This window comes from Sylvia atricapilla, chromosome 2 (assembly GCF_009819655.1).
Source record: "Sylvia atricapilla isolate bSylAtr1 chromosome 2, bSylAtr1.pri, whole genome shotgun sequence".
NCBI lineage: Eukaryota > Metazoa > Chordata > Aves > Passeriformes > Sylviidae > Sylvia > Sylvia atricapilla.
The window spans coordinates 13,236,097-13,263,191 of NC_089141.1; the positions used below are offsets into that span (position 1 = coordinate 13,236,097).

The 27,095-nt window shown below is 44.3% G+C and overlaps 1 protein-coding gene across 1 annotated transcript; it reads left to right on the forward strand.

Moving 5' to 3' along the window:
- The first annotated feature begins 15,866 nt into the window (after positions 1 to 15,866).
- On the forward strand, positions 15,867 to 26,782 carry LOC136375380 (uncharacterized). Its single transcript, XM_066340877.1, has 6 exons — positions 15,867 to 16,022; positions 16,839 to 17,117; positions 18,566 to 18,814; positions 21,997 to 22,131; positions 22,742 to 22,861; positions 24,245 to 26,782. Exons 1-6 carry the CDS (start codon positions 15,962 to 15,964, stop codon positions 24,403 to 24,405), a joined length of 1,005 nt encoding a protein of 334 aa, XP_066196974.1. The 5' UTR covers positions 15,867 to 15,961; the 3' UTR covers positions 24,406 to 26,782.
- Positions 26,783 to 27,095: the final 313 nt, after the last annotated feature.

Sequence of the window (27,095 nt, forward strand, 5' to 3'; positions counted from 1 at the left end):
TACTTTATTTGGTGTATAATCTCCCCTGTAAAACACAGGGGGAGATCACTGGGAGTTTTCCTAGGTACACATATGTACCAGCAGTCTGTAGCTGACATGTGTGAAGGTAAATGTAAGGAATCTGAGAGGGACCCTTTCCTCACCCAGAACAGAGAGTAGCTGTCGTTGTGTGATTTTTAAGACTCCCTAAGTAAAATTCAAGGAAAAAAAAAAACCCTTGTAGACATAAAGGAATGTAACAGGTAAGGGAGGAGAATCAACCACTGGCGGCAGAGGCATTCCCAGCTTTGAGTAACTGGCAAAAAAAGTATTAAAGAGAAGACTAGAACACAGAACAAATAAAGACACCTGTGTGAATTTAAGAGTCAGCTCCCCAGACTCATGCACTTATAAAACCAGCTAAGAGCTGAAAGCTGGAAATATCCCAGAAAAGCAACCAGGGAAACTGGATTGAGAAGTCTTTCAACAGGTGCTCAGTTTTGTTACATCTTTAGAAGACAGACAAGGTTTAAATACATCGCTGGTTAAATAGGCCCCAAGTTGCTCCAGGGGAGGCTCAGATAGGATATTAGAAAAAAATTCTTCACTGAAAGCATGGTTAGGCATTGAAAGGACTGTCATACTGAGTCACATTGGAGGTCCTCCTGAAGGTGGAGGCCTTCAGGAAAAGCAAGTGGGTGAGTGCTGCTTCCTTGGTGAGACCCAAGATGTAAGACACTTGGTGAGACCCTTCTAAGTCCAGTTTACCTGTGCCCTGACTACTTTGCCAAAAGGTTGTGGTCCCAGCTTTGTGTTCATGTGCTTGCAGCAGCAGGGCTCTGTTATGTTGTAACTTGCATTGTCATTTACATCACAGTTTTACACATTTGTTTTTCATAGTGTTTTCCTTGTGAATATTGGAACAGATATTCTAGTAAACTTCTTTCTCCAGCTTTCTGTATCTGCAAACAATAGTTCCTACTGATTTCTTAGTTTTAATTAAGCTCAAAATATAATCTAAGAGGTCTAGAGGAAGAACTCAACATATAAAGGGTGAAGTGCCCTTAGCACGTGTAAGTTTTGCAGTAAAACACTGTGGTTGTCCCTCATGTTTTTCACTGAGGTGTTTCAGACTGCTTCAAGGATAATGCAGTCTCCCTTAGTTAACTGACACTTGCCTGTGGGAGGAAAAAAGGCTTGTTTGAGGAACGTGGTTGAGACACCCTCAAGTAAAAGGCAAACAAACATCATAGATCACGGCCTCCAGTCGTCCCTTGAGTCTGGCATTGATGAACTTGGTGTTGTCTGCCAGTGTATTTGTAATACCCAGACAGATCTCAGCATTGTACTTGGTGATTTGTGAGTCAGTTCTCTCATTCTTTCCTGTTTGTGCTAAATAAATTAGGAGATCAGTTTCATTGGGGATGCAGAGTCCGTGTCGGAGCATTGATTAGGTATTTGGAAGAAAACATTCAAAAATACCATGCTGAGCAGCAGAAGTTAGGGAAAAGGAAGTGACCAGTATAGATGCATTTTTCCAGCAGTTTTTGAGGAAGCAGCAAAGCAGTTCTAATGGAAGTATGGAAGGGCATCAGGCAGTTAACAGCATTGGGAAGCCAATCAGAATGGGTGAAGGGAAATGCTGTGTACAATTGTGGGAGAATTGGAAGGAGAAGCACGAATGAAGGGCTTGTTATCTGTATTTGAAAGCTTGTTTTTCACCAGAGAGAACTTGAAACTGGTTTTTCATGGCTTTAGCTCTGCTTTGTTAATTTTCAAAATTACATAAACGTCCTGGAGTGTGCTAAGAAAACTGTATTTTGCTCTCAGATATCTGGGAAATAAGACGTTCTTGTACTGAAGGGGTCAGTCTTTTCCCACTTTTTTCCTCAGGCAGTGTGTTGTTAAATTACTTCATTTTAGGTTATGGCTGATTCAGGGAGTGAGCTATATTAGCATGGTTATTTGTTTAAATATTTATTTTCCCAGTCTCATCAGGGTAATCGCATTATGCAAAGTGAAAGAGAGCAGCCTCTGGTCCCGCTGCAGCTCCATTTTATTGTTAAAAATATTTTGTCTTTGGGCTGACAAGTTCCAAGTGCATCTGTGTACCTGGAATTGCATGCACCAGCCTCATCTGCCCAAAGGTAATGGCACATGCAAATTATCTGGGCTCCAGTGGTCTGTGGGTGCTGAGAAGGAATGATTAACAATGATTATGAGACTACTGGAGGCTACTGCTCTGTGTAGTTTTTGCACAGCCAAGGGAGGCTGGAGTTATTCAGCTGGTTTTCTCCTGAGCCTTCTCTAATTACCATGACTGCCTGAGGATCCAATGAGCAAGACAAAGCTTAAAATAAAAAGCTTAGACAGAGCTGCCTGTAAACATCTGCACAGGTACAGGCACATCTGCACAGGCACACAGTTCTCTATGGCATGAGGATAATGCAGGGCACAATGGTTTTAGCAGGACTGGTGGTGCAAGGTAGCACCACTTCGAACCTGGTATAAAGCTGTAGCTAAAACCCTAACTAGCTCTGCTCAGCAGGTCTTGCTGCTGGTTTGGGCTGTGCAAAGGCTCAGCCACTTGCTGGCTGCCTAATAAATTGGTATCCATGTGAGGAGGAACACCCCCAGTTTAGTGTGGCAGGAAGGCAGAGGAGCTGTGAGGCAGAGGAGGGTGAATGGGTTGGTGCCTCTGGGGACCTGCACTGCTTGTGGAGGTCATTTAATGAGCCTTTGTGCAGGTTGTGCTGCAAGGATTGATACTGGGGAAGGCGCCTCTGAGGCTGCACCCCGTCCATCCTTGTTACAGCAAAATATGTTAATTATTGGTGTAGCTGCTCTCCTTCAGAGATCTTGGGAAGCTGAATGACATTTGCTGCCAGTGGCACTGACAGACATCCAGCTTTTTTCTGGTTTCATTAAGCTGCTCTGTTCATTTAGATCTCTGAGTTGCTGCAGGACTGCACATGGTTTAGACTTCTCGTATTTGCTGGCTTTTTGTGCTCGTTTCTTGCTATTTTAATATTTAATTTGGTTGCTTTTGTGTTGAAAGGAGCTGGTTTGTGGTTTATCCCTCCCTATCCTTATGAATGTGTAATCATAGGTGGTTTGTTTTCCATGTGCTATGGTTTTCACAACAGTCTCTATGTTTGCAGAAATCAGGCAGTAAAGAGACCCACAAAGCTGTGGTCAAACACTTCCTGTGAAAGCAGCAATGAAAGTTATGGAGGCTCTGGTAAAGTTTGCATATGAGAAGTGCTTGGCGTGTTGATTGGGTGGCAACACATATTTTTAGTCAGGCTGGAATCTTTCAGATGGTTGCCTTTGAGATTTGTCTCTCTGGGTGTCTGTAAACAACAGCAAGTAGGTTTTTTGGAGAGTCGCTGTGAGGCAGCTGACATTTATTTCATTTTAAGGCCTTTGGAAGGATGTTCTTCTCTGACCCTGTACTTGCTGAATTGGGGTTCAAGGCATTGCTTGACAAGCAGGGAGATAGCCTGTTCTCCTCCTCGGGAGTTCTGTCTGTTTTGATGCCCATCCTGAGTGTCAGTCCTGCCCTGTGTGCAGTTTTCCTTGTTCCTTGTTGAAGTTGGTGATTTGTGCAAAATCAAGAGGCAACAAAGACAGATTCCATCAAGAATCTGCTGCTCGAGTTGCGGTCTTGATGCAATGCATGTACTGCAGAGGGAAACTTCCTCCTGCAGGCTGCCTCTCAGGCTGGGAAACCAGATTCTGTGAACTCCAGAAATAAATTTACTTTCTGAGGTGACTGCTCAGCTGGCAGAGAGGCGTTGGAACCACGGGCTTCTCTTAGAGACTTGCAGGAGTTTGGCTTCTTCACATATGCTCCCTTGGCATATCAAGGAGAGCTTTGCACTGTCTCCTGTGGCTTCGTATGGCTTGTCACATCCACAGGCAAAACTGGAAGCTGGGGATGGGCTTTGGGTTTCTGTATGAGGTTACACTGTTTTAAATAAATTTTGTTTCCTTGGGGGAAGCTCTGATGCTGCAGGTAACTGTAATGTAGGGTTTTGTCTGAGACATCTTCATGCTTTTGATGACAAAGATGTGCACCAGACACAAACAGGAGCTTTGGCAGTGTTAGAGTGTTTTTGCTGAGGGCCAGAGAAGCAGTTGCCAGTCCAGACCTGCAAGTCCATCTCTAGCAATTAATTTTCCTTGGATGACCTGCAGCTACACCTTTTGATTTCTTTTGGCTGTGAAAAATCGTCTGATGATGTGAATCTCCAGTGTCACACTTATGGCATGGAAAAAGGGGAAACTCACCCACAAGTTCATGGCAGAAACTGCTGGCAGTTGATGAAACTACTAGTGTGTTTTTGTTTTTTTTTTTTAATGAAACAGCTATTCTATCTAAAAATTCTCTGCTCAGATTCAGTAAGGAAATAATTAGCATGCAAGCATACATGGATCTAAGTTAATGGGATTTGAAGGCTTCCTGATGAACAAGCCCATGAAAAAATGTACACATAATTGCAAAGAAAAGGTCACTTTTGAATTGTTAGCTATTTTAAAATGATTTTATAATTATTCATATTTTATAATAACTATTAAAAATATTAAGTATTATTAGTTACAGGCTGCATTGTATGCACTTGTTCTTTTTGACGGTAAGAAAATTTATTTAATTCCTAGTAATTCCCTAGTAACAGCATGTTTTTATGCTAATCTGGTTTGGAATATCTGGACGTGTTCTTAGAGGTTTAGGCTGTGAGTTTATTAGCTGCAGGACCAGAACAGCATTTGAGTGCTGGGTTGAAACAAAATTATATTCCTAAAGTGTTTAAGGATGCTGCACTTGCTGTTGTTAAGCAGCTTCTGCTTGAAATTAATTCCACTGGGAAATAAAAGACCTCAGCTAATGGAATTACGTCAGTATATTTGGAATATGAAAAAGGCAAGCAATTAAAAATAGAATATTAATTAATTAAGCTTACAGCTTCCTCTTAAAGATTTAATGTTTGAAGGAGCACTGTAATAAACTCTAGCAAGATAATACTAATAAAACAAATATAATTTGACAGAGTTGGCTTATTAGATATTATTAATTGAGTATGAGTTGAGAGTTGCGTCAGTGTTTACAGAGAATAGAAATAGCTGGTTCATTAGCTGTCAGTAATACTTTTTAACATCAGTTTATACCATTTGTGGCTTAATTTCATAAAAAATCTTGACAGGAATTTAAAGAAATTTCTCATTTCAGCTTTATGAAACTGCTAAGGAGGAAGACTGGTACAAAGCCTTCTGTGCGTAATGTGTGCTGTTTGGACAAGCCAGGCTTCAGTGACTGTTTAGAGACCATACACTTCAGTAGCTGGGCTTGGAAGTGAATCCCAGTTCCCACTTTTATGTCCCAGCTCCCAGGTGATGTTCTCTACCCCCCATCACTGGCAGAGTTTCAGCCTGATATCTATAATCGTGTTTAACTCTTTGTTAGTGACTTTTTTTCCATGTGCTGTTTTTTCAACTCACAGTGATACGTCCATGATAGATGGAAGAGCATGTGACTGTTATTTTTTGACCTTGGCTGTCCTTAGTTGGAGCAGCATTTCTGGATCAGCTGTCACCAAGGACTAGGTCCTCACAGTGCTGGATGCACAGGATCACTGAGCTTGGCCAGCACATTCCTGTCTTCCCTAATGGGACATCAGGGCTTGGCATGGTTGGGAAAGGGGATGGCTCATGGCCATGGTGTGCAACAGCTCTCACAGCTTTGTCTCTTCCAAAGAGAATTTCAGGTGTGTGTGTGGTGGGTGGAAAATATCACTCTAAAAGTCCTTGTCTTTCTGTGCTGGGCTGCATGGATCAGAAATTTTTTTGTGTTATGATGTACAGATTTTATGTTAAAGTTGGCGGCTGCTGCCTCTGCTTTTCAAAAAAGCACTGAGGTTGGGAGGCCTTTGAGATCATCCAGTCTTAACTCTCAACCCAGCAGTAACCACAATCACTCCTAAACCATATTCCCAAGACATCTCATCCAGATGCCTCTAACACTTCCAGAGACAGTGACTCCACCACCTCCCTGGGCAGCTTTTTCCAATGCCTGTCCACTCTTATTGTGTATATTTTTTTTAATATTTAATGTGAACCTCACCTGGCAAAAGTTCATGTCAGTTCATTTTGAGCTCATGTGATAATTTAAATGAGACTCCTGCATGTTATATTCTTGATTTAAGGTTTGTTACCCTTGCAATTAGCATTTACACTTCTGCTACAAGACTGAAAACAAGATGTTACAGTTAGACTTTTAAACACAGCCATTTAAGCTCCTAAATGTGCTGAGCTCTTATTGAACTTCCTTGTTTAATTATTGGGTGCTAATTTTAAATTTTTTCACATTTTGTTGTATTTTTTTCTCTCTATATAGTGCTTGACTTTGCCAGCTAGAAATATTTTTAAATATGTGTTAACATAGATATTGAGGTCAACCCAGGCCAGCAAGCCTTACTGAAAACTGCCTTGGCCTTAATGAAGTCTGACCCACAGCGGAACAACGTGGAGATTTTGGGAACTACAAAATACTGATTAGAACTCTCCTCCCTATTCTGAACATCCTGGCCTGTGAGATGTTACTGTTATTTTACCTGGCACAGAAGTTTGAGAGTTATGCCTTGTTCTGCCTTCCTGCTTCCCTGTCCCAACACCCCCCTCTGTTTGTGGTTTCGGGGCTGTTGGAGAGCCACAAGAATAAGTACTTGCCTCTCTTCTCAATGACCCCTTGTCTTCCCAGGTGCCTTCCCCTCTACTTCCAGCATTTTGCAGCCAGAGTAGAGGTTGAGAATGAGTTTCCTCCTTACACTGCCCCCTTGATGCTGTCAGTACCCAGCCAAGCACTCCAGCTGTCCTGCCCTCCTGGTAGCCCTGGATGTCCAAGGAAATTTTGAGAAGCATAAACAAAATTTTGTTTTGTGCTTCAATGGCTTGAATTTGCCATTTCTGACTCAAGCCAGAGCAATACAAGAATGTGAAGCAGAAAATGCATTCTGATGACGCTGCTGTGTGGGGTGACTTGGTTTTTGTGCCCTTTAGTTAGTGCTCTTACTCTGGCTTCTGGAGATGGGAACCAGGGAATTTTTTTCCTTCTACTTTGGATGAGAAAACAGAACAGACCAACAGGAGGCTGTTTGAAATGTGTCCTGTCTTATTTTGAGATAGCTAAAGGACTCAAATGTCTTAAGGCAGGTGGTTTCAATGTGGGCAGAATCTTTGCTAGTCAGAACAAAATAATCTTTGCCCAGAAGCAGTTGGATTTTTAGAAGCAAGCAATTATCATTTGTATGGGAGTTATTTTCATTCAGACTACAGTAATTGTATAACTCAGACGTGCCAAATTCAACTTATGACAAAAGGATAGGGTTTGTTTCCACTTCTGACATAGCAGCTGTTGCAAATGTCAGGATCCAGTTTTGTAGGGAAGCTGTTAAAAATGACTGTTTTGGTTTTTTACAATGTCAAAGACAATATTCTAGATGTGTCCCTAGGCATTAATATATCTGATGGACGCTGATTCAAAACACACTCTTCCTATGACTTGTGACCTCCCAGTAGGATTCTCTCTTTCTAAATCAAATCCAAGTAAAATGCTTCCTCAGCTTGACAAGGAAATGGACTTTCTTACAGTGGGGAAACTGTTCAGGGACCTCTTTTGTTACCTGCTGTCTTCTCAACAGCAAGCCCTGGCTGCATGAAGGCTCCCAGTTGATAATTTGTAAACCTGTGTGGCAGTACTGCCAAGGTAGTAGGAGATTTCAGAAAGCAAATAGATGTGATTTCCTATACATCCCTCCTGTCCATCTTGTTGTAGTGAGGAAAATCTGTGTAAGCATGTGGGATGGAAGAAATGCTGTTAAAATGAAAAAAGCTATTTTATTACAAGGTAAGGTATTAAAGCACTCACAGTGAATCTCTCTGTATTGGTTTCAGGCTAGTATTTCAAATAAATATAGTAAAGGAAGAACATTTCCAATTAACAAGAGATAAAAGGAATAATCCTGCTTTTGGTCACTCTCTGTGGAATGTATCCCAATAATGAGCAGATATGTTTCTTCCCTCAGGAGCATAAACATTTAAAGGAATTGCAGAACTTACTGGTTTTTGAATCACATTCTTGAATCTAACAGAGACAAAGCTGAAACACTTCTTTCAGGTGATCTGGTAAAAAAGAAAACACAGGAATGGCTTGGACAAATGCTTCTTGCTTTTTGTACCATGAGGGATATGTGAAGAGTTCTGAGACTGTTCTAGACCATCTCAGACTAAGCAGGATGCAGGAATTTGACACTGGGAGATACTCTACAGAGGTAAACAACAGGATGTCCCTTCAACACCAGGATGTGATCTGCAGGAAGCAAAGGGAGCAGGCCCTGCTTGGCACCCTGAGGTGCCTGTAAGAGGTGTGTTCAGAAGTGATTCCTGCATTGGAGTGCTGAGCACTGCAACTAGAGCATCACATGTGAGCTAGGCTGTCCAGGGAGCAGATGTGTCCTCTTGGGCTCCTTTCCTGCTGTGCTTTATTGTTCTAGGAAGTGATGGAGGTAGTGGGTAAAGCGAAGTGAAATTCAGATGTTCTGCTTGAGAGATGCGGTAAAGACTTGAGGTTTCAATTTACACTTTTTCTGAGTTTTCAGTAAACAGACAAATCTAGTAACTGTAGAAACTTGGCTTCAGTTGTGAACAGACATTTTTGTTTGCTTTCTGCTTTAAACAACATGCTTCCTTATGGAGGATGTTACTCAGCTCAGATTTCCGTAATTACTTATGGAGCATCCTGTAGTTGGTCCCCACCATCATATGAGTTCCCATACTGGTGATTTTCCTGCCAGCACCAGACTGATGAATGAGGACCTGAGGAAAACATGTTAGACTCTTATGGGAATGCTTTACAGGAGGAGTTGTAATGATGTTTGGGTGAAAACGCTTTAAAACTGCAGGTACTGGTCACAAGCTGTCCTTGCTGGTGTTTGATGGCTGTTCTCCTGCAGAATTCAGTTACTGCAGCCCTCCAGGATTTGAGGATTTGAAGGGTGACTGTGTTACTTTGAGATTTCTCAACTTTTGATTTTCAAAACTGACCACAGTAAATTCACTGAATTTTGGAGCAATAACAACTGTGAGGGGGAATGTTGGCAGGTTGCCCTGAAGAGAAGGATTAAGTAACAACTTGTGTTGGGCAGTCGAAGGGGAAGGTCTGGAGCTGTGCCTGCATTAACCAGGGGGTGGCAAAGGCAATGCAGAACTGTGCATCTGAAAATGCTGTAAAAGTCCTTACAGAATGTGAAGGGAGAGGGCAAAAGTGCGTCTGTGTGCTGTCAGATCACCATGCTTAGTCTTCCTTTTCTAGCATATAAACTCCTTAAAAAACCCCTTCTAATGAAGGAGGTGCCTCATGATCATGAAATAAACACTGTAGTTCTGTTCTAGTGTCCCTTTCTTCCTCAGTCGACAAACATCTCAGATCAATTTTGCAGCAGAATTTTTAATCTGGATGGAACCCCCTCATCCCCTGTTTGGTTGTGGCATCTAATGGGGAGTGTCTGATCCATGGGACAGGTGAGTTCATCTACTTCTGTCACAGGGAGCGTGCTGGCACCCAAGCAGAAAGAGGTGAGGTGGTGGCAAGTTGAATTTCTGTAACTCTTCATAATTCATTCAGATTGGAAATGAGACAAGATTTAGTGAGAGGTACTTCATTATCAAAAATCTGGATTAATTGTAGCAAAATTGGTGGGTACCCGTGGGTTGTCAAGAAAAAGGACTCTGTATTTGTGTCGAGATACCTGTCTGGCTCTGACTGCATTTGGGAGCAGAGACCAAAAGAGGCCATCAGTGGGCAGCTTTAACTGCAACTGCATAGCATGTTTAATATTAATATTGAAGACCATTTGCCAGCTCAGGCTGATTTTGGGTATGTTTGGGATAATTGGTGACACGATGGATCTAATGGCCCTTGTACAAGGTAAGGTAAAGAATGAGAACAAAACCAAGGCATCTCCTTAGTCACTGCAATTCATACAATCTTAGGCAGGTGCTGCAGATGTGTCTCTGTTTCCTTTGCTTCCCATTTGCTGTATCACTCCTTCTGTTCCTCTTTCTGCACCTTCTGCTTTCCCTTCAACAGCTGTGCAAGCCCCCCATTTCTTGTGTGGCAGTGGGGGCAGAAGCAATGCTGCCATTTGGTCTGGCAGATTTGGTGGTTTGGCAGCAGCAAATGCCTAGGCTCCAGGAAGGAGTCTGGAGTGAAAGGCTCAGAAAGTGATTGGGGGAATTTTTACTGCATATGACCCTTTTTGTTCAGACGTTTGATGGTTACTGGAAACTCTTTACCTCATAAAGAGAAACTGTTGATTATGCAGGAAAATAGAGAACAGTCTGCTGGATGGTATGACTGTGTGGGCAGAGCCAGACAGTTCCTATTACCAGAGCAAGGCAGGATCAGATGCCTTAAGATAATGCTGAAGAGGGTTTAAGAAATGGTTAATGGGACAAAGGGAAAATGATGTTGACAAGGCATTCATTAGGTGGTGGAATGAACCCAGAAGCCCTGCAGAATGGGTATTTGCTTGTCTCCTTTTTGTAGATCAAGTGACCCCAGATGTTAATAATTTTGACCAATGTTTTCTGGGCTGGCATGGGAAGCTCATAGAGGAAATGTTAATGATTGCAACATTTGTGTGTAATGTAAGGGATGAGGCTAAGATAAGGCAGAAGAGAAAACAGCAGGAAGAGAAGGCTGCCTTGTTAGCAGCTGCTCTTCAAGGCAGGAATTTCACAGGACAAAGGGGTAATAATGGAAATAAGGGAAATGGAAATTTAAATTGGAGAAGTCCAAAGGATTGCTGCAATAAAACCAAGACACTGGAAAGAGAATGTCTTGTGATCCAGAGACAGGAACTGTGAAAGCAACAAAGCAAAAATCAAATCAATTGGGAGCTGAATGAAAGCGATGAACAATGATCAGAGCAGGCCCTCAGCCCTAGCAGAGGAAGGAGATACAAAAGTAATCCCCTTGGAGGACTGGAGTGAACCAATTATAGATTAAAAAATTGGAGATGAAACTTAAGGCATGTCTGATAGATACCAGCACAATTTATGTGACATTAACAACCCCCCACGAAGAATCAACAATTAAGGATAAAGTAAATGTTGTAAGAATAGAAGGTAAAGCTACCTTTGTACCCAGGGCATGATGGCACAGATACATCCATAGCGTGATAATCATTCTTTCCCGGTTGTTGGAATCAGCACCAGCAAACTTGGTGGGGAGGTATTTGTTACACAATTTCAGGAGCAGTTATAGTGTTCACCATAAGGAATTTGTGTGTTCACTTTGTGACTCTCAGTGGGTAATGTACCAAAACATGATGGTTATGTGACTGAAGGGGGAAAGAAAAGTGTCCTGTGTATGCAAAAGGGCTCTAGAGGAAAGAACCAGGGGTGAGTGTCAGCTGGATCTGTGCACTGCCCGGGGTCCAGGGGTTGCTCTCAGAGCATGGTTAGACATTCATTTTGTGGGGTAAGTTCCTCCATGCATGCACTTTCTGAAAATCTTACTCATTTCACAATTTCAGGGTATGTAGAAAATTAATTTAGTCTTAAAAGGCCTCAATTATTTGCTGTTTTGGCCCCAGCCAGAGCTACCTTGTTAAAAAGTGTCATGACCAAAGACTTTTCAATCTGCCTTTTAAGTCCTACTTGGCATGCTGAAGCTGTGTTTCCAGCTTTGATCCTATTAAACACTATTTTTCAGCCACTTTCAGTTTGTGGATCTCCTAAATTTTTTTTTTTTGGTGATGTTCTTGTGCTATTACAATGAATTTCAGTCTGTTGTCAAGACATTATTCCAAATGTCTGCATTTTCTAAGCGCTTCTAGTAAGTAATACAAAGTTAAATGACCCAGGGGTTTTGGTTGCTTTTTTTAAGTCAAAGAATATTCTCTGCTGCTTAAAATAAACTTTTTAAAGCTCTCGAAGGCTTTAATTTGTTGCAGGTATCAGTGGCTGCAGTTTCTTGTGTGTGGTAGCAAAGCTTCAGGAAAAGGCAGAAAGTGTGTTTCTTGCTGCTTTTTCAAGTCTTCTAACTGTCACATTAGTTATTCATGTGCTGGAGTGTGACAGACAGGGAGTCCCTGTCACAACCACCTGCAATCTTGTAGTTTTAAATCTGGTGTCTTTTGTCCCCGTTCTGCACTATATTTGAAGATTTTCTTAAATGAGCCTGGCATTAACCTTCTCCTAACCACAGCAGATGTAATGCTGAGACACTCTTCAGTGCATCCTGCAGAGAATTTCAACTTGTGAAATCTCTTTGCCTTTGTAAATAATGCATATATGATTATGGCAATGTTAGTGAAATTTCCCAAGTTCACCTTCCAAGTTGGGGTTTAGCAAAGTCTGCTTTCCCCTCAAAAGAGGCAAGAGAAAGCAAGGAGGAAGAGGAATGTGCTCCTTCAGTTAAGCCTTGTTCATGTAGAGACAAGATTGAACCCATATGTCTGAATAGCTCTGCAATAATAACCATTTGGTTTGTTTTTTTCTTTTTCTTTTTTCAAGCAAATGCAAAGCATTTCACTCTGCACGCAGCTAAATATAAATTGTGTCATTTCTAGCAGTTTTCCCCATATATGGGCTCTTCTTTTTCACTTGTCATCATGGGCCATGCTAGGAGAGCCATGTCAGAGGAACTGTATGTGTTTGTAGGATGTTGGATGTTCCTTCCATCTCTTAGCAAGAGAAAGATGGAAATATCCATGGGTGCTCTGAAGAAGAGAGTGCATTCCTACTGGCCCTGACTCTTGCAAGTGTTGGACTGTGCCTTTCCCAGAGGTACTGCAGGGTGGAGAAAACCACACGTACCTTGTCCATGATTAGATCTGGAGCCTTTCTGTAGCAGTTGCTGATCTCAGCATGTTTCTGCCATGTGCCTTTTTTAATTTCTGGGTTTCTTTACATGTCCCTGTCATGGAAATATCATCTGTAGTTGGGGCTCTGACATTAGCATTTGGTTTTATTTTTGCTTGCTCTCTCTATTGCTATGATCAAGAAAGATCTTGAAGATAAGCATAGCTCTTGGGGTAGTTTAATGTAACAAAGAAAGAGTTCATAATTATAGGAATCTTAATCAGTCTCTGGGCTCCTGCTGTCCCACACAGAAGCATTTCTCAGGTATGTGTCCCATTCCTGCCTTGTGGCTACACAGTGAAACTGTCCTGTGAGCCACTCAAAGCTCATTTTGAAGAAAATGCGTGTGTTGGGTTTCTGGATTTAGCTCTGCTGGCTACCTTTGAGTGAATCTGGGCCCGTGTGTTTCCCCAGTGAGCACTGGCACCCACTAATGACAGTAAAAATAGGTGTGCTGCCTATGCCTACCGGCCTGTGGAAAGGGAGATGTGCAGAGTTATGCACAGATTTCTCCACAATATTTCACGGGTTATTTCCTGCTTTCCTTGCTAGCTCAGGTTTTCCCATCTCCCATGCTCCATCAAGGCCTCATGCCATCTATGGAATGAATCTCCATTCTCCTTTCACGAAACCTTCAGCGTGAAGGGGCAAAAATGACCCTGTGAGCTTGCAGCTCACCAAGTAAAGAAGGTTTTAGTTCACCTTCCTACTACAAATTCTTGGGTTTTTCATTTGGTCCACCTTCCCTCCCCCCTTTTCTACTTGTGATTTCTGTTAAGCCTTACAAGGTGGTTTTGTCTGCAGTAATCACACAAAACTCTGTGTCTTTATATAAAAAGGGGAACTGAATTCTCTGCTTAGCCAAGGGTGCTGAGAGCACTCATTAGCCAATGCTAGAAATTAATGCCAGATCTCATCTAACAGTTTCATTACTTGTGAAATTTGAGAGCGATGCTCTTAAAAGAGGCTTCTAATTGATGACAACACAGATTGTGTGTGTGTTGTCATCTTTACCCTGGCTGTGATTCCTTTTTTTTTTTTTTTTAAGCTAGTGAGGATGTGAGGGACAGAAGAAGTGTAATGGGACTTTATATACTGTGTGATGTATGGGGCACTCGCAGACAGGAATATTGAACTCATAAATGTACTCATTTGCCCTGGAGTCAGTGAGAGGGAGACGAAATGCAGGACACCGCAATGTCACAGCCGTGCAGAGTCACTTCTGGAACAGCAGAGCGGCAGCAGAAAGGCCGTATTTTTCTTGGATTTTACTGCAAATGTGTAAATGGGCTCTGCTCTCATTGGCTGGAAGAGAAGGTGAACTTTTGCTGGATTAGTCTTTATGCAGACCCCTTTTTCATCTGGTTTTGCTGAGATTCTGGACATTTTGGGGTGCTGTTCACAAGCGACCCTGCACATGCTGTCTGTTCTGTCTCGTGTCCCCACCACAGCACTGCAACCCTAACCTCTACCAGCTTGCCCTTCAAGCATGAAGGAGAAATGAAGTTGAATGTGCACATCCGAGGCAGATGGTTAGCCCCAGTCTTGCAGTGGTATTTGAGAGAGATTTTCTTCATGTTATTTCAGCAGCACAGAGGGAAATGAAAGTGTTTCTTTCTGTACGTACTGTAAATACTTTTTTCTCTCTCCCTTCCTCTGCACTGCTGTGAGTGTCTGAAGACTCACTTCACTGCTTTTCTCAGAGAAGTCTATTTCTGTCTCATCTTAGATCAATTTAGGCCTGTCCTATGCACATATGATAAAGACAGCATATTGCTGTGATAGCCTTGAACCAAATTTGTAAGGCTGGGACACTGGGAGCAGGAGGTGAGATGCAATTGTCATTGATAAGAAATCAGAGTGGACAAACCAGTGGCTGAAATGTGGAATTTTTCAAGCATAGCCAGATTGTTTGAAAAATAGTGCAGACCGCAATGCAAGGATTTTACCCACTTCTCAGAAATGTGTGTGTGTACACGTGAATCCACAGCATGGAGCTTCCTTAAGGGGCTGTGTCCATGTCTGTCCAGAGAAACAGCCCAAGATATAGGGCTCCCAGCTGCATCCTGAACCCAGCTGTTGTAGTTATTCCCCAGCACATCTGCTAAGCATCTGAAAGTATCCAGATGTTGGCTCTAATGCTATACCAGTTTACTTCCTCCAGTGAGCCAGACAGTTCCTGCTGTGTTGTTTGTGTTACCCACCTCGGCACTTGCTGCAACACCCAGTGTGCTTTAAGCCATCTCAAAAAGTGCAAAGTATCTGGCCCTAGTTGGCTTTCCAGATAACTGGTTCATAGTGTTTCTTCAGGATTGGCTTTTCAGTCTCATCTCTGAGATTTGCACTCCAAGCAGAGCTGGAGTGGCTTTTGGGTTACATTCGGTTTAGTTTTGCAGTGCAACTTAACTTCCCATAAGCTTTACTCTTTGCCTGGGGTGGCTGTATGGAGCCTTTCCTGCATGGCAGGTACCACTCAGTCACTAAAAGAGCCTGGCAAAGTTCACATTGGCGACACAGCCTTTGGGAACAGAGGGAGAGCCAAGTCCCACACCTCCTTCCTGCTGGTGAGATGTCAAGGAGTGATCATTTTTAGTATTTCAGAAAATCAGCTGGTTTTCATGTGCAGCGCTTTATCTGACTGGACTAATTTCTCCTCCCTGGGTGGGGATGCTGTACTTTGATAAACTAGAAAAGGATGAAAGAAACAGGTGTTTCTCCTTTGCCTGCTCGTGGCATTAGCTTCTTCCTAAATAGGGTGAAGCTGGCCAGGAGATATTTTTGACTCCCCTCACCTCTCAGCCCTATTCTCACACTCGCACTACCTTTGAGCTGCGGGACTTTGCAGACCACATTTTCGCTTGTGTTGGCTCTGCCCGAGTTCAGTCACCCAAAACCTTGCAGGTCTATTTTGAAACATCATTTAATCTGTTCACTATGGAGTTTCTTTTCTTTTTTTTTTTTTCCACACTTGCTTCTGACATCATTTCCCGAACACTATATTCACCGAGCTCTGTAGCCAGATCGTCTCCTCAGCATATGATGCAAGGAGCTCTTTGAAATGGATTTCAGCTCTCCTTTTACTGTGCTCTGCTTGCTGGTGATAATAACTGTTACTCAAGGTAAGTAGGATTTTTCTTTATGGGGTTGGCACAGATTTGCCTAGATGAGCAGACACCCTAATTTTGCTCCGAGATCTTTTAAGGATGCAACCAGGTTTGGGGCGACATCAAATAGTGTAGCTGCTAATGCATGAAAGGGGAAGTCAGACCAAAGTAAGACAGATTATTTTTCGAGTAAATGGGCAATAACTAACAATATTGTACTTTCTGAGTGTCCTGTGTCTGTAGAAGCTTTTCAGCGAGGAATGTAAGGTCCTTGTATGCAGAATGCTGGCTGGAGAGCGACATAATCCAGCTCCCAACACTCAGTGTGACTTTGGGTTAGTCCCCAAGCTGCTGTCACCCTGCCATTTACCCATCTCTGATTTAACTTAATAATGTGCAATTGTACTGTGAGACCTGGTCAAGTTAAAACTGTGACCTTACTCTTTGGGTGAAAGCAGCTGTGCACATGCAGCTGTTGTTTCTGCTGTCCTCTGTGCAAGGTCCATGGCACTGATGCCCTGAGGACCTTTCTTTGCATAGTCATCTCTGACAGGGGGCTGGTAGATGGTCATCTTAAATTTAGGGGGAGAAAAGACCAACTGTTCAGCTTTTTGTTTCCCTGTGTGCACGTGTGCACGCCATTCCTGTGCTGTTGAAGTGGGTGAGGTTGGACCTTATAGAAGGTGTCCCACTCCTCTGATTTTCAGTCACTGGTGATCCAACTTGTCCCTAGGGTTGAGTCTGTCCCTCTTATGTCTCAACTGAACATTTTCCTTCCTGGGAGGCAGCCAGGAGGGGACGGGTGGACATGGCAAGCTTGCTCTCTTTCAGGCTCTGCCATCTGGACTGGTGCGCTCAGCGGCGACTCAGCAGTCTTTTCTTTGGAAATCCAAAGCCTGCAGAACTTCTCCAGCATGAGCAAGGAGGATAAGAAATGCTCTACAACTGTCCTAGATGATACTTTGTTGGCCAAGTGTGGCACTTCTGCTAGTAGATGGCTGAACTTAGAGAACGGCTCCCTGGTGCTGAGGAGTGTGGAGAAAGATGATGAAGGAAAATACGGATTTGTTTTTCAGAACACCGCCAGAAATTTTATACTGGAAGTATTTGGTAAGTGGCCTCCTTAGCAACAAAAAGCTTTTGGACCTGTGAACCTGGTTGGAAGCCTGATGCCTTGAGATTTTTCCAAAGAAACTGCTTGGGCTTGCAGGTGCCTCTGGGAGCCATGCCAGTCTCCCTCCTCTCCCCTGTGGCCTCACAATTCCTGCTCCCCTTTGCGTTCCCACTCATCTGTCTGCAGGCAGCAAAGACAGAAACAAAGTCACTTCTGTACAGGATCCAGCTCATTGCTTGGGTTAATATGGAGAAGGCTTAGGAGGGTTTGTTCTCCTGCTGAACAGTGCTCCAGGCAGACAGAGAGGGTTGCTCTGGTCCTCAGCACTGCTGCTGCTTTTGCAGGGCTTTCACTTACCCAGGCTTCTAAGATAAATTGAAGTGCACAAAACTGTAATGAAAATGTCTGAGCAAACTGGTCTCAGTGAAGACAAATGAACCCTTGCACCTTTTGGGTGCAAACAGGCGGAACTGCTGTGCACAGTAGGTCAAAGATGTGACTCCTTGGGTATGAAGAACAGGGGCTTAGACTGGAAGTAGTCAAAGACTGCAGAAGTGTCCTGGGTTTAACCTTCATTTCAGTGGATTTACTATGGGAACATTTGTCTCCTCTCCTGTTCTCTTGCCACCCTTAAGGCAGGGAAAAACTTCCACAGCCAGCATGTTCCTGGAAGGAGGGAATTTTAACTGAAGGTGATGTCTTAGCACAAGAAAGTGATTTCTGAGCTTATTTCCAGGGATGGATGTTCTCAGTGTTACTCCTGCTGTCAGAAAATCATACCAGTTCTCTATCTAGTTTGTATTTGCAAAGTGGCAAACGTAGGAAATAGGTTTGCTCCTTGTAGTAGACTGAAAGTGAGAAATTCAGGGAAATGTGGCAAGAGCTACATTCATTGATTCATTTTAAAATATCCTAATCTGGGTATTGTATCTAACTGCAGGTGTTTGTACTCATGTTGGCCATGATTTGCACCAGTTCCTCTCTAAAATGGAAGAAGGGGCAGAGTGACAGCAAAAGGACAAACCTCTGGTTTTGGGCTACAGTTATCTGCTGAGAGCTCTGGGTAGCACATGCTTTGGATGTTTCCACCATCCTCTCAGACCAGGGGCTTTTATTTTTTAATTTTTTTTTAATGTCAGTTAGGAAAATGAAAATATGCCAGATTTTGGTGGTATCCCCAAAACAAGAACCAAGGATCACTATTCCTCTGTAGCGCAACAGATCACTAGCAGGGTTGGGGTGGGCACTGTTAAGCATTTCAGGGCAGAGTGCAGGCACTCAAGAGTCTGGTTACTTGTTTCTGTGCTCACTTGGTACAGTAAATATGCTATTACTAGGATTGCTGGTAAGGGAAGCTTCTGTTCAGCTTGTGTTCACTGCTGAGTCCTCTCCTCACCTCTCTCTTTCCTCCCTGTTCCTGTTGCCCCATGCTGTGTGTGACCAGAGCCGACCATCGGCATCCAGTGCTTCCCTGATGGGACTGCAGAGTTGTCCTGCAACGTGGCCAGCAACGAGATCCTGGTCTTTCGGTGGCTGCTGAATGGCACCCACCTGAAAGCTGAGGGGGCTTGCATCAAGGATGCTGGGAAGAAGGTTCACCTGGACAAAACAGACCCTGGGGAGTTTGTATGTGAAGTTTTGAAGGGGAGCACTGTCACGAGGACCAGGCCCATTACTCTGTCTTGCAGCTATGGTGAGTAACAGCATCTCCAGAAAATCTTCCTTTGGTCTCTTGCAGCAGCAAACTGAGGTGTTGTTGGTGTCCTCAAAATCTCAAACTCTTCTATCCTCTGGCATCTCCCTTCCAGAGTTACCAGATCTGCCTTTAAAAAGTGACCCCTTGATTTCCTTCTCCCTCTTGTGCCTTGGAATGACACAGGTGGGATAAGTTTGTTGAGGAGGTCTTTTTACCCAGCTCTGCAGCAAGGATGGGTTTCCATTTGTCACTTTTACTACCTTTTGGTGATGGAGATTTGCACCCTCCTGTGCACTGATACTTTATGTTGCTTTATAAACACAGGCTGCTTCCTACTCTGACATGCATCCATGACCCAGATGCCTTCCAGTTTCTGTGCATCCCCATAAAAACCCTTCCAGTAGTTCAGCCCTGTTGCTGCTGGACTCACTTGAGGTGTTTTACCTCATCTCTTTTCCCCTTATCTAGTCCAGAAGCACAAAAGATCTTCTGATCTGTACATATATCTCTCCATCAGCCCCATCCATCAGAAGTGGGTAAAAACACAAGTCATTTACTTATGGAATGTAGGGTCTTTTCCCCTCGGTATCCTTGCTCAGACATGTAAGTCTGCTAGAAGGCTGGGACTTTATCCATTTGCAAACTGCTCATAAATGCTAAGTATTCTGCTTGAATACGGCCGGAGTTTAATGAGACAGAAAATCTGGATCCTTGAGTATAATTTAATTTGCACCTCCAGTAGTGAAGGTTCTTCTACTCTCTGGCAGCAAAAATGGTTATCAAAGTTACAGGCATAACTTAACCATAAGGTTTTGGACAAATTTTGCTGTAATTAATTTAATCACTTTTGCCACTAGAGAAAGTATACTGTAGCATTTTAGAAATTTTCTGGGACACTCCAGCTCCTTGGCAGATACTGTTTTTTATTCTGTGGTTGGCATGCAGATGGTGTGAAGGCACCCCTCCTGACCTGGAGCCCGTGTGCAGTGTGGTGGCGTTCAGCAGGAGGGCTGGGGGCTCTCTGTGCCTGGTCCTGCTGGCTCCACTGGCCAATCTGTGCAGATTGGGCATTTGTGGCTGTGGAGAAGTGATCTGAATTTTGCCCAGTGAAATTGGTTGGAGGCTGTTCAGTGCAGTCAGACCCAAGTTGGCTGAGGCATGGGGAGCAAGGATGTGAACATCCAAGCCCTGTGATAAATCACACAAGTGCTGACAAATTCCATGGTTGATCCTGGGTGGCTGCCCAGGCCCCTGGGTGTGATATCTGTTCCCCATTTCATCTTGGAAAGCTCATGAGGGAATTTAGTGATATCTCTTTAGGGATGGACATGCACATAAACACGTATTTGGAAGGGTCTGAAAGAAAGAAAATGGCAGCGATTCCACTTTTTAGTCACCAAATACAGCCACATTTGTAAAAAGTGAATTAAAGCAATTCTGGATACCAGTAAAATGATTTGAAGAGGAAAATGGGTTCATTTAATTTACCTGAAGGTTAACTAATTATTTTTGTGGGTTATTATTTGCTCCAGGCAAAGGGCTGATTTTAGTTTTCCCCCTGTACGTATAGGATCTCTGTAAAAACATCCATTTGGGGAACCTGTTGGCTGATGAAATTAATTTGAATAAATTATTGCCAAAAACAATTTGGCAGAAATGCCGTAAACTTCCCAGACAACACAGGGCTCTGAACACACAAGCTTCAGAAGTTAAGAAATCAACATATTAAAAAAAATTGATTAATTACTTGTTCATTGCTTATTTTTAACACAATATTTTATATCAAAAATACCTTATTAAGAAGTGGCAATTTTTTAGAAAAAAGATTCAGGAAAAGAATTTCCAACTTGTATTTGTACTTTTGGCAATATTCTCTAAGCTTTCATCAACTAAAATAATTAGGGAAATTATTTCTGAATTGCTGAAAGTTTTTCATTTTGAATATGGATTTTTTTGAACTTGGAACTTGTTCTTAGAAAGACTAGAACAAGCACTCTGAAAATACCACGAGCACCTGTGTGCAGTTGTTTTTACTGTCCTGGTGAGTAGGTGGAGTATGATGGTGCATAGTATATCCTGGAACATTTAAAATTCTTCCTGGTCTCTGGAGATGTGGAGTAATTAGTGCTTTTGAGAGCTTGAAAATAAGCTCCAAATGAGCCTTTTGGTTGCTGCAGTGCTGTGCAGGCATGTGTGCTGCTGGAAAGGAGTTAAATTATTCAGAAAGGGACGGCACAGGCTTACCTAAGGAGTTTTAAGGAATTTATGTTATAGCTAAAATGGAGCTGTATGGAGTGGTTTTTTTTGCATATGGCAAGAAGAGTTTTCCTAGAGGCTGCCCCAAGCTGGAGCAGATTATCTCAGTGAAGAAGCAAGCCTGGATGTCTCTCTGTAATGCAAGTGTGCAATGCCCTCTACCAGCTGCCTGCTCAGCAGCAGCGAACCTGCGGGTGTGCCCCGTCACAGCCACCCTGAGCAAGGGCTGCTGAGGCGGGTGAGAATCGGGAATTGGGAATTCTCACCCTTGTGCCTTGCGCTGCCCTTCTGCTCGGCCATCTGCAGCCCTCGCTCCCGCCGCGCGTTCCGCACGCTGCCGGCCCGCAGGGGAGCGCAGCGGAATCCTCCCCCAGCAGCAGCCGAGCCGGGCAAGGATTCTTTTTTCCGACAGCTCTGGCTCCAGTGGCCACAGTCTTCGGTGCCTGAGGCAGTGCAGGCTCTGAGGCTTGCTCTCAGGACATGAGTGTCCTAAGCGGATTCTCTGATACCAGCCCTGAGCGCAGACTCTGCAGCCGTTCTTCAGCAGGAGGTGCTGCCTTGGGTCTCCCTCCTCAGCGGCCCGTTTTCATACAGCTTGCTGAAATGTAGTATCTTTCAAACCACCACCTTCTCTGTTAAATTTGATTAAATCTTACAGATTGCCTTAGATGTCAGTGATCAGAGCAGGCAGAAGGGAATGCATACAGCTTAGGCGCACAGCCCTCTCCTCTTATAATGAAAAATTCCGTGCCATAATTAAACGATGTGACATAAATCACAAAGTGCCACGGTTCACAGCTGCCTGGATCCAAAGTACAGCAACAATGATGTCAACAAGCTCCAATCTGGCTGCAGGGTTTCTCCCACGGGGAGAAAGGAGTTTGTCCACCATGGTACCTAACAGTGCTGTGTCCTTCTTGCAGACCTGCTGCGGTACCCGGGGTTCATTTACATCCTGGCAGGGTGTGCAGCAGGGGTGCTTATCCTGGTGGTGGCTTTGCCTGCAGCCATATGTTGCTGCATGAAGAGGAGACACAAGTTCATCCCAGTGCCTTCAGGTGAGTGGGGAATGCTGTGATCCCACTGTGATTAATTTTGGAGAGTGCTGTGTTTGTGCAGGCTGGGGTTGACATGGCCTTAGAGTAACCTGGTCTCAGCTGGGTGGCTCCTTGTCCTCCAGCCTGTCCTCCCTTGACCTGCTGAAACAGAAGTCTGCCTGCTGATAGGCAGCTTCTATGGCTAGCAGGGTCTTGAATAAAACCTCGCTTTTCCTTTATTCACCTCACACTTGTGCTCTCACCCTGTGCTCCTGGCCAGAAGAAAAACCCACAGCAAAACCTTTCCTATGGGCAATAAAACTGTACCTCATTCATGTGTGATCCCAAAATGACCTGAAGGTCTCTGATGGCAGTCCTCTGTCAGCACAAGTCCCTGAGTGCAATCTGCCCGTGCCAGCTCAAGCTGTGCTGCTGCCAGCACGGCCAGGCAGGTCTCTGGCAGGCTGACAGTGACCCTCCGTTCTCGGCATCTGTCCGCTCCGGGAGTGGGACCAGTGCCACCTCAGGAGGGGACACAAACACACCTTGGGGGTCTGTCCTCACAGCTCACCTGCCCAGGCTGGGGCTGTGGGAGGCCTCTTCCTCCAAATCCCTGGGTTTGCTTTCACAGAGGAGGAGAAGGATGACGGATTAACAATGTCAGTTGTGTCCGGTGAAGGCATGAAGAGCCCCCCCAATGGGGACCGTGTCGAGACTCAAGCTGCCCCAACTGACCGTCCTCCGAAGCCTGGTGAGTCCAGTCGGACAGACACCTTCTTTAGGAGGGACTCCGTGTCTGTGTGTGGCTGGTGGGGGTGGAGGTGACAGTAGAGAGGGGCCTGGGACACGCCAGCACAGGGAAGGTGCTGCACCTTCTCCGGGAGCTGCAGCAGGACATTTTTCAAGTACCTTACTCATGAGAGGTAGAGGCAGCCATCCCACAAGCATCCCACAGAGGGTGCTGCCAGCAGGCTGCAGGCTCTCTGTTCCAGTATCTCCTGCGCTAAAACACATATCTCAAAACCAGCAATCCCCCAAAACTCAGCAGTTTTCCTGCTATTTTCTCACCCCTCTCCCCTTCTCATAAGTAACACTTTATAAAAATCGGCATTGTTTCTGTAAGCAGTCACCTTCAGGACATCATCAGCAGGAACCAATATGCTGAGCTATAAACACAGCAAAATCCCATCAAAGCCAGAGGCTTGTGAATTTTCTTAAATTGAGGCTAGAGTGGAAATATGGTCATATTTTAAATTCTTCAGAGGAAAGGAGCATAAACCCCCACAGCTTTAGCACAATATGGTCAAGAGAGTGCTGTGATAAAAACCCTTCCAAAATGTCCTGTTCTGTAAGTGCTTGATATTAATACTCCTCTTTTTTGCATTATGTTTCCCTCACTTTTGCTTTCCAAACACAAATGCTGACAATGCCTCGCCTAGTAATGCACCATCATCAGCTGAAGTAGGTTTAGCAGGGACATCATGAACTGGAGCAACATTACATAGGTCACAGCCTGGTCTCAGCACTGCATTTCTGGTGTCCTTCACTGTACTGTGGAGAGTCTCCTGTAGCTCTGCTCTGCTTTATGTCTAACCTTGGATGCTCTTTGCTCTGCTTTCAAAATATTAAATGCTACTCATGAACATAGAGCAAGAAAGAGGAAAAAGCCTTTCAGGTCATTGTTTAATATTAATATACTTCAAGTGTGGAGCTTTTAATAAAAAATTCAAACATTATAAGTTTGAATATAAAAAGTAGTCCATATTTAGATTTTTTACAGAGAGGAATGTGGAAAGTAGGTAAGAACTAAATGTGTGCTGTTAGCCAGCTTTAATTATTCAGATGTAAGTGAATAGATTTGGCTTTAGTGTTTTGGTACTAAAGGTTTGGTACTAACATACAAAAGTACTTTGGTGCTGAGAAGCCAGATAGCTTCAGTCCCAAAGTGCTCTGAGGCATGATGGATGGCTCAGTAAATGAGTAGTTACAGAGAAAATTGAAATTTGACTTGCAGATGCGTGGGGCAAGGGGACTGAGTGGATCAGGCAGCCTGCAGCATTAGGGACCAGGGGGAGAATTTCCATGAGGGTAAGCCTTAGTGTGGGCACTTAAAAACCATTTCTCCTTTTTCCAGATGCTGCCCAGATTGGTCAAGGTGTTGAGCCCCAGCCACTGGTGGAGGAAAACGTGCCAGTGCAGCTAGAAGCTGAGGAAATACGGGATCCTGAGGTCATAGTTGATATGGAAAGCCAGGAAGATGCCTCAGACTGTTTCCCGGATCCAACTGATGACTGATCTGATGTGCTTGCTGTTCCACCCTGAAGCCTGTGACACTTGTCCTTTGCATCCCATAGTCTCACTGTGTCTGGAAAATCTTAGCAGGGGAAAAAACCGTGAGGTGTCAGACCTTCTGACCTCATTTAAAAAGAAAAAAGAAAATACAGAGAAAAGCACACACGTGGCCTGACAGGTTCACTAACAAACAAAAGTGGACAGCTCTTTGATGCTCTGCCTAATAACAGAGCTGGCAGCACAACTAAGGAGCCCCAGGGGACAGCCTGGAATGAGATGGGCAGCTCCTCCTGCTCCCTGCCCACCCCATGCCTTGCTGTGTCTTTGCCAGCCAGGGGCAGGCACTACAGGCAGGTTGATGTGGCCTGCCAGTCCCAGGCAGAAACCAAGGACTTGCCAGAAATCTCCTGAGAAAGCTTCTTCTCAGGAGACTTCAGGGCATTTTTTTTTCACAGGCCTTGCCAAGGAAACTCCAAGGAGGTCTCAGCTTGGTATCTGCTGCCCTGGGTGCTTATCTGAGTCACTCCTCTAAGCTCCAGACCCTGTGATTTGGCCCTCACCTCTTGCTGCCTGGAGCAGGAGCAGTCGTGGGGGCTTGAAATATGACTTGCAGATGCTGTGTGCAGAGCCGGAGTGGTGCTGGCTTTGCTCACCTCTTGGTGCCCCAAAGGACACAGGGTACAGGTTACCTTTCACCAGAACCCAACTGCTTGGGCTCCCCCTGAGCTAAGCCAGCACTGTTACCTGTTTGCCTGCAGCAGGAGTGGGGCTTGGGCTTGGGGCTGCAATTTTTGACAAAAACCTTGATTTTAATGCTGAGGTTGTTTATCAATGCAAGCATTAGTGCCTTTAGTGTAATAGTTTAGCTACTGCAAGCTGATGAAGCTGGCCATCTGCCTGTGCATGTAGGCTTCTTTGGGGCTGTGTTATTTGCAAAGACAGCAGCAATTTATAGAATCTTTTAGGTAAGTCTTGCTGCTACTCACATCCTGCTCTGCTCAGGGGAGGTGTGTCTGTGGAGCAGCTGGGGTAGCCCTGCAGGGAAGAAGGATGTGGTGAGGAGAGGGCAGGGGCTCTGTCTCAGGCAACAGGTAGCTGAGTCCCAGCAAAGCTGCCAGGGACTGCAGGGAGTGCTGCAGGATGTGCTGCCAGAGCAAGTTATTTACTGTATAAGACAATTTAAGTAGTCAGAGTGATGTGTTAAATTGGTTGTTAGTGTTAAATTGGCCTGCTGGGCTAGAAGGGTACGGTAGTATAAGCAGATATGGTACAGTCTGGGACCAAAAGGGATGAGGAGGTGTGTACTGCATTCCTTTCCTCCCTTGTCATTTGTTCCTGTTTTATATTGTGCTGACACTGAGAATCCCTTGGAAATGGATTTAAGCTATGTCTGGTGAATGCCATCCCTACGGAGGCTATGAGCACCCCAGCAGAATCCAAATCAAACTGAAAGCTTCTCTCCCAGGCCAGGGAGCTGGTGGGATGGCTGCATGCCTACCTGGGACTCCTTCATCTCTGTGTACTTGCCAAGGCTCTGCATCAGTGACACCCAGCCATAGGTGATTGCTCTCATTGTTTCCTTGTCCTGTGACTCTCTTCAGAAGATGTTTGGATCTTGGTGATTCAGCCTGTCTGCCATAGGAACCAGATTTCCCCCAGTAAGACGGAGGTAATAATTCTTTTCCTTACGGTGCTGTTCTAACTCTTTTCAGGATAAACATTAATCAAAGGCTGAATGACAGAAAAATGGCACAGAGTGCTTTTGGGTGGCAGTGCAGAAGCAGCGATGCTGGGTGACTGTCACCAGAGCTAGTGTCACCAAAATGGGGGACATAGTCAGCATTGCTTCACTTCTGCACTTTCTGGCAGGGGCAGGAGGGGACAGTCGACTCCACCACATGCTTCAAAGGCTGAGCAGTGCTCTGAGCTGCACTGGAGAAGAAGCAATGTTTCAGTCCTGGGGGTAAGAGACTTGGGCCAGCCTTGTCCTGCTGGGTTGGGGCATCCCAGCTCTACCTTATCCTAATGCTGCATTCCTGCTGTCAGCCCTGGGAGGGCTGGGGGTGCCCAGCAGCTGTGAACACCACCTCTATTATGATCCCAGCCCTGGAAGGATTTTTCCTGTAGAAATGTGAGAGGTCTTTGTGAGACAGATTGAACCACGGCTGATTTTCTGTCCTTTACCTTTGAAAGTGCCATTCAGCAGCAGGGCAAAAGTTTCTGTTACTGGGAAGTCAGGAGAGAAGTGATGCAGCCTGTGCTCTTCCTTTAACTCTGTGTGTTCATGCCCAGCTATTGTTCTTTTTTTGGTGGTTTTTTTTCTTTTTCCTTTCCTCCATGATTAATTTTGTTCCAAATAAAAAGATCTGTTTTCTACCTTGTTTCGGAACTGTTTAAGTTTTGGTATTTAATAATTATCTCTTTCTGGTTTTTACAGGAAGTACAGGCTTATTTTCAAATTTATACACAGCCAAATAAAGGAAAGGTGATAACCAGTTAATGCTGACTAGAGCTGACTTGGGTGTCAAGGGTGCAGAGATCATGAGGATATTCATCTGTAAGTCACCCCAGGAGAGGCTGTAGGACAGTGGCACAAAGCTTGTCCCTGTTGGAATGTGTAAGTACATCCATGTGCACCAGCAGCTCGCCAAGCCCTGCTGTGGTGCCTTGCCTGACCTGTGAGGTGCAGGGTG

Bases quoted from the DNA above. Each gene is read 5' to 3' on its own strand.
- LOC136375380 (XM_066340877.1), top strand. From the start codon at position 15,962: ATGGATTTCAGCTCTCCTTTTACTGTGCTCTGCTTGCTGGTGATAATA. The intron at 17,118-18,565 runs GTAAGTGGCCTC...GTGTGTGACCAG, and splicing joins TTTTATACTGGAAGTATTTG to AGCCGACCATCGGCATCCAG. The intron at 18,815-21,996 runs GTGAGTAACAGC...TCCTTCTTGCAG, and splicing joins TACTCTGTCTTGCAGCTATG to ACCTGCTGCGGTACCCGGGG.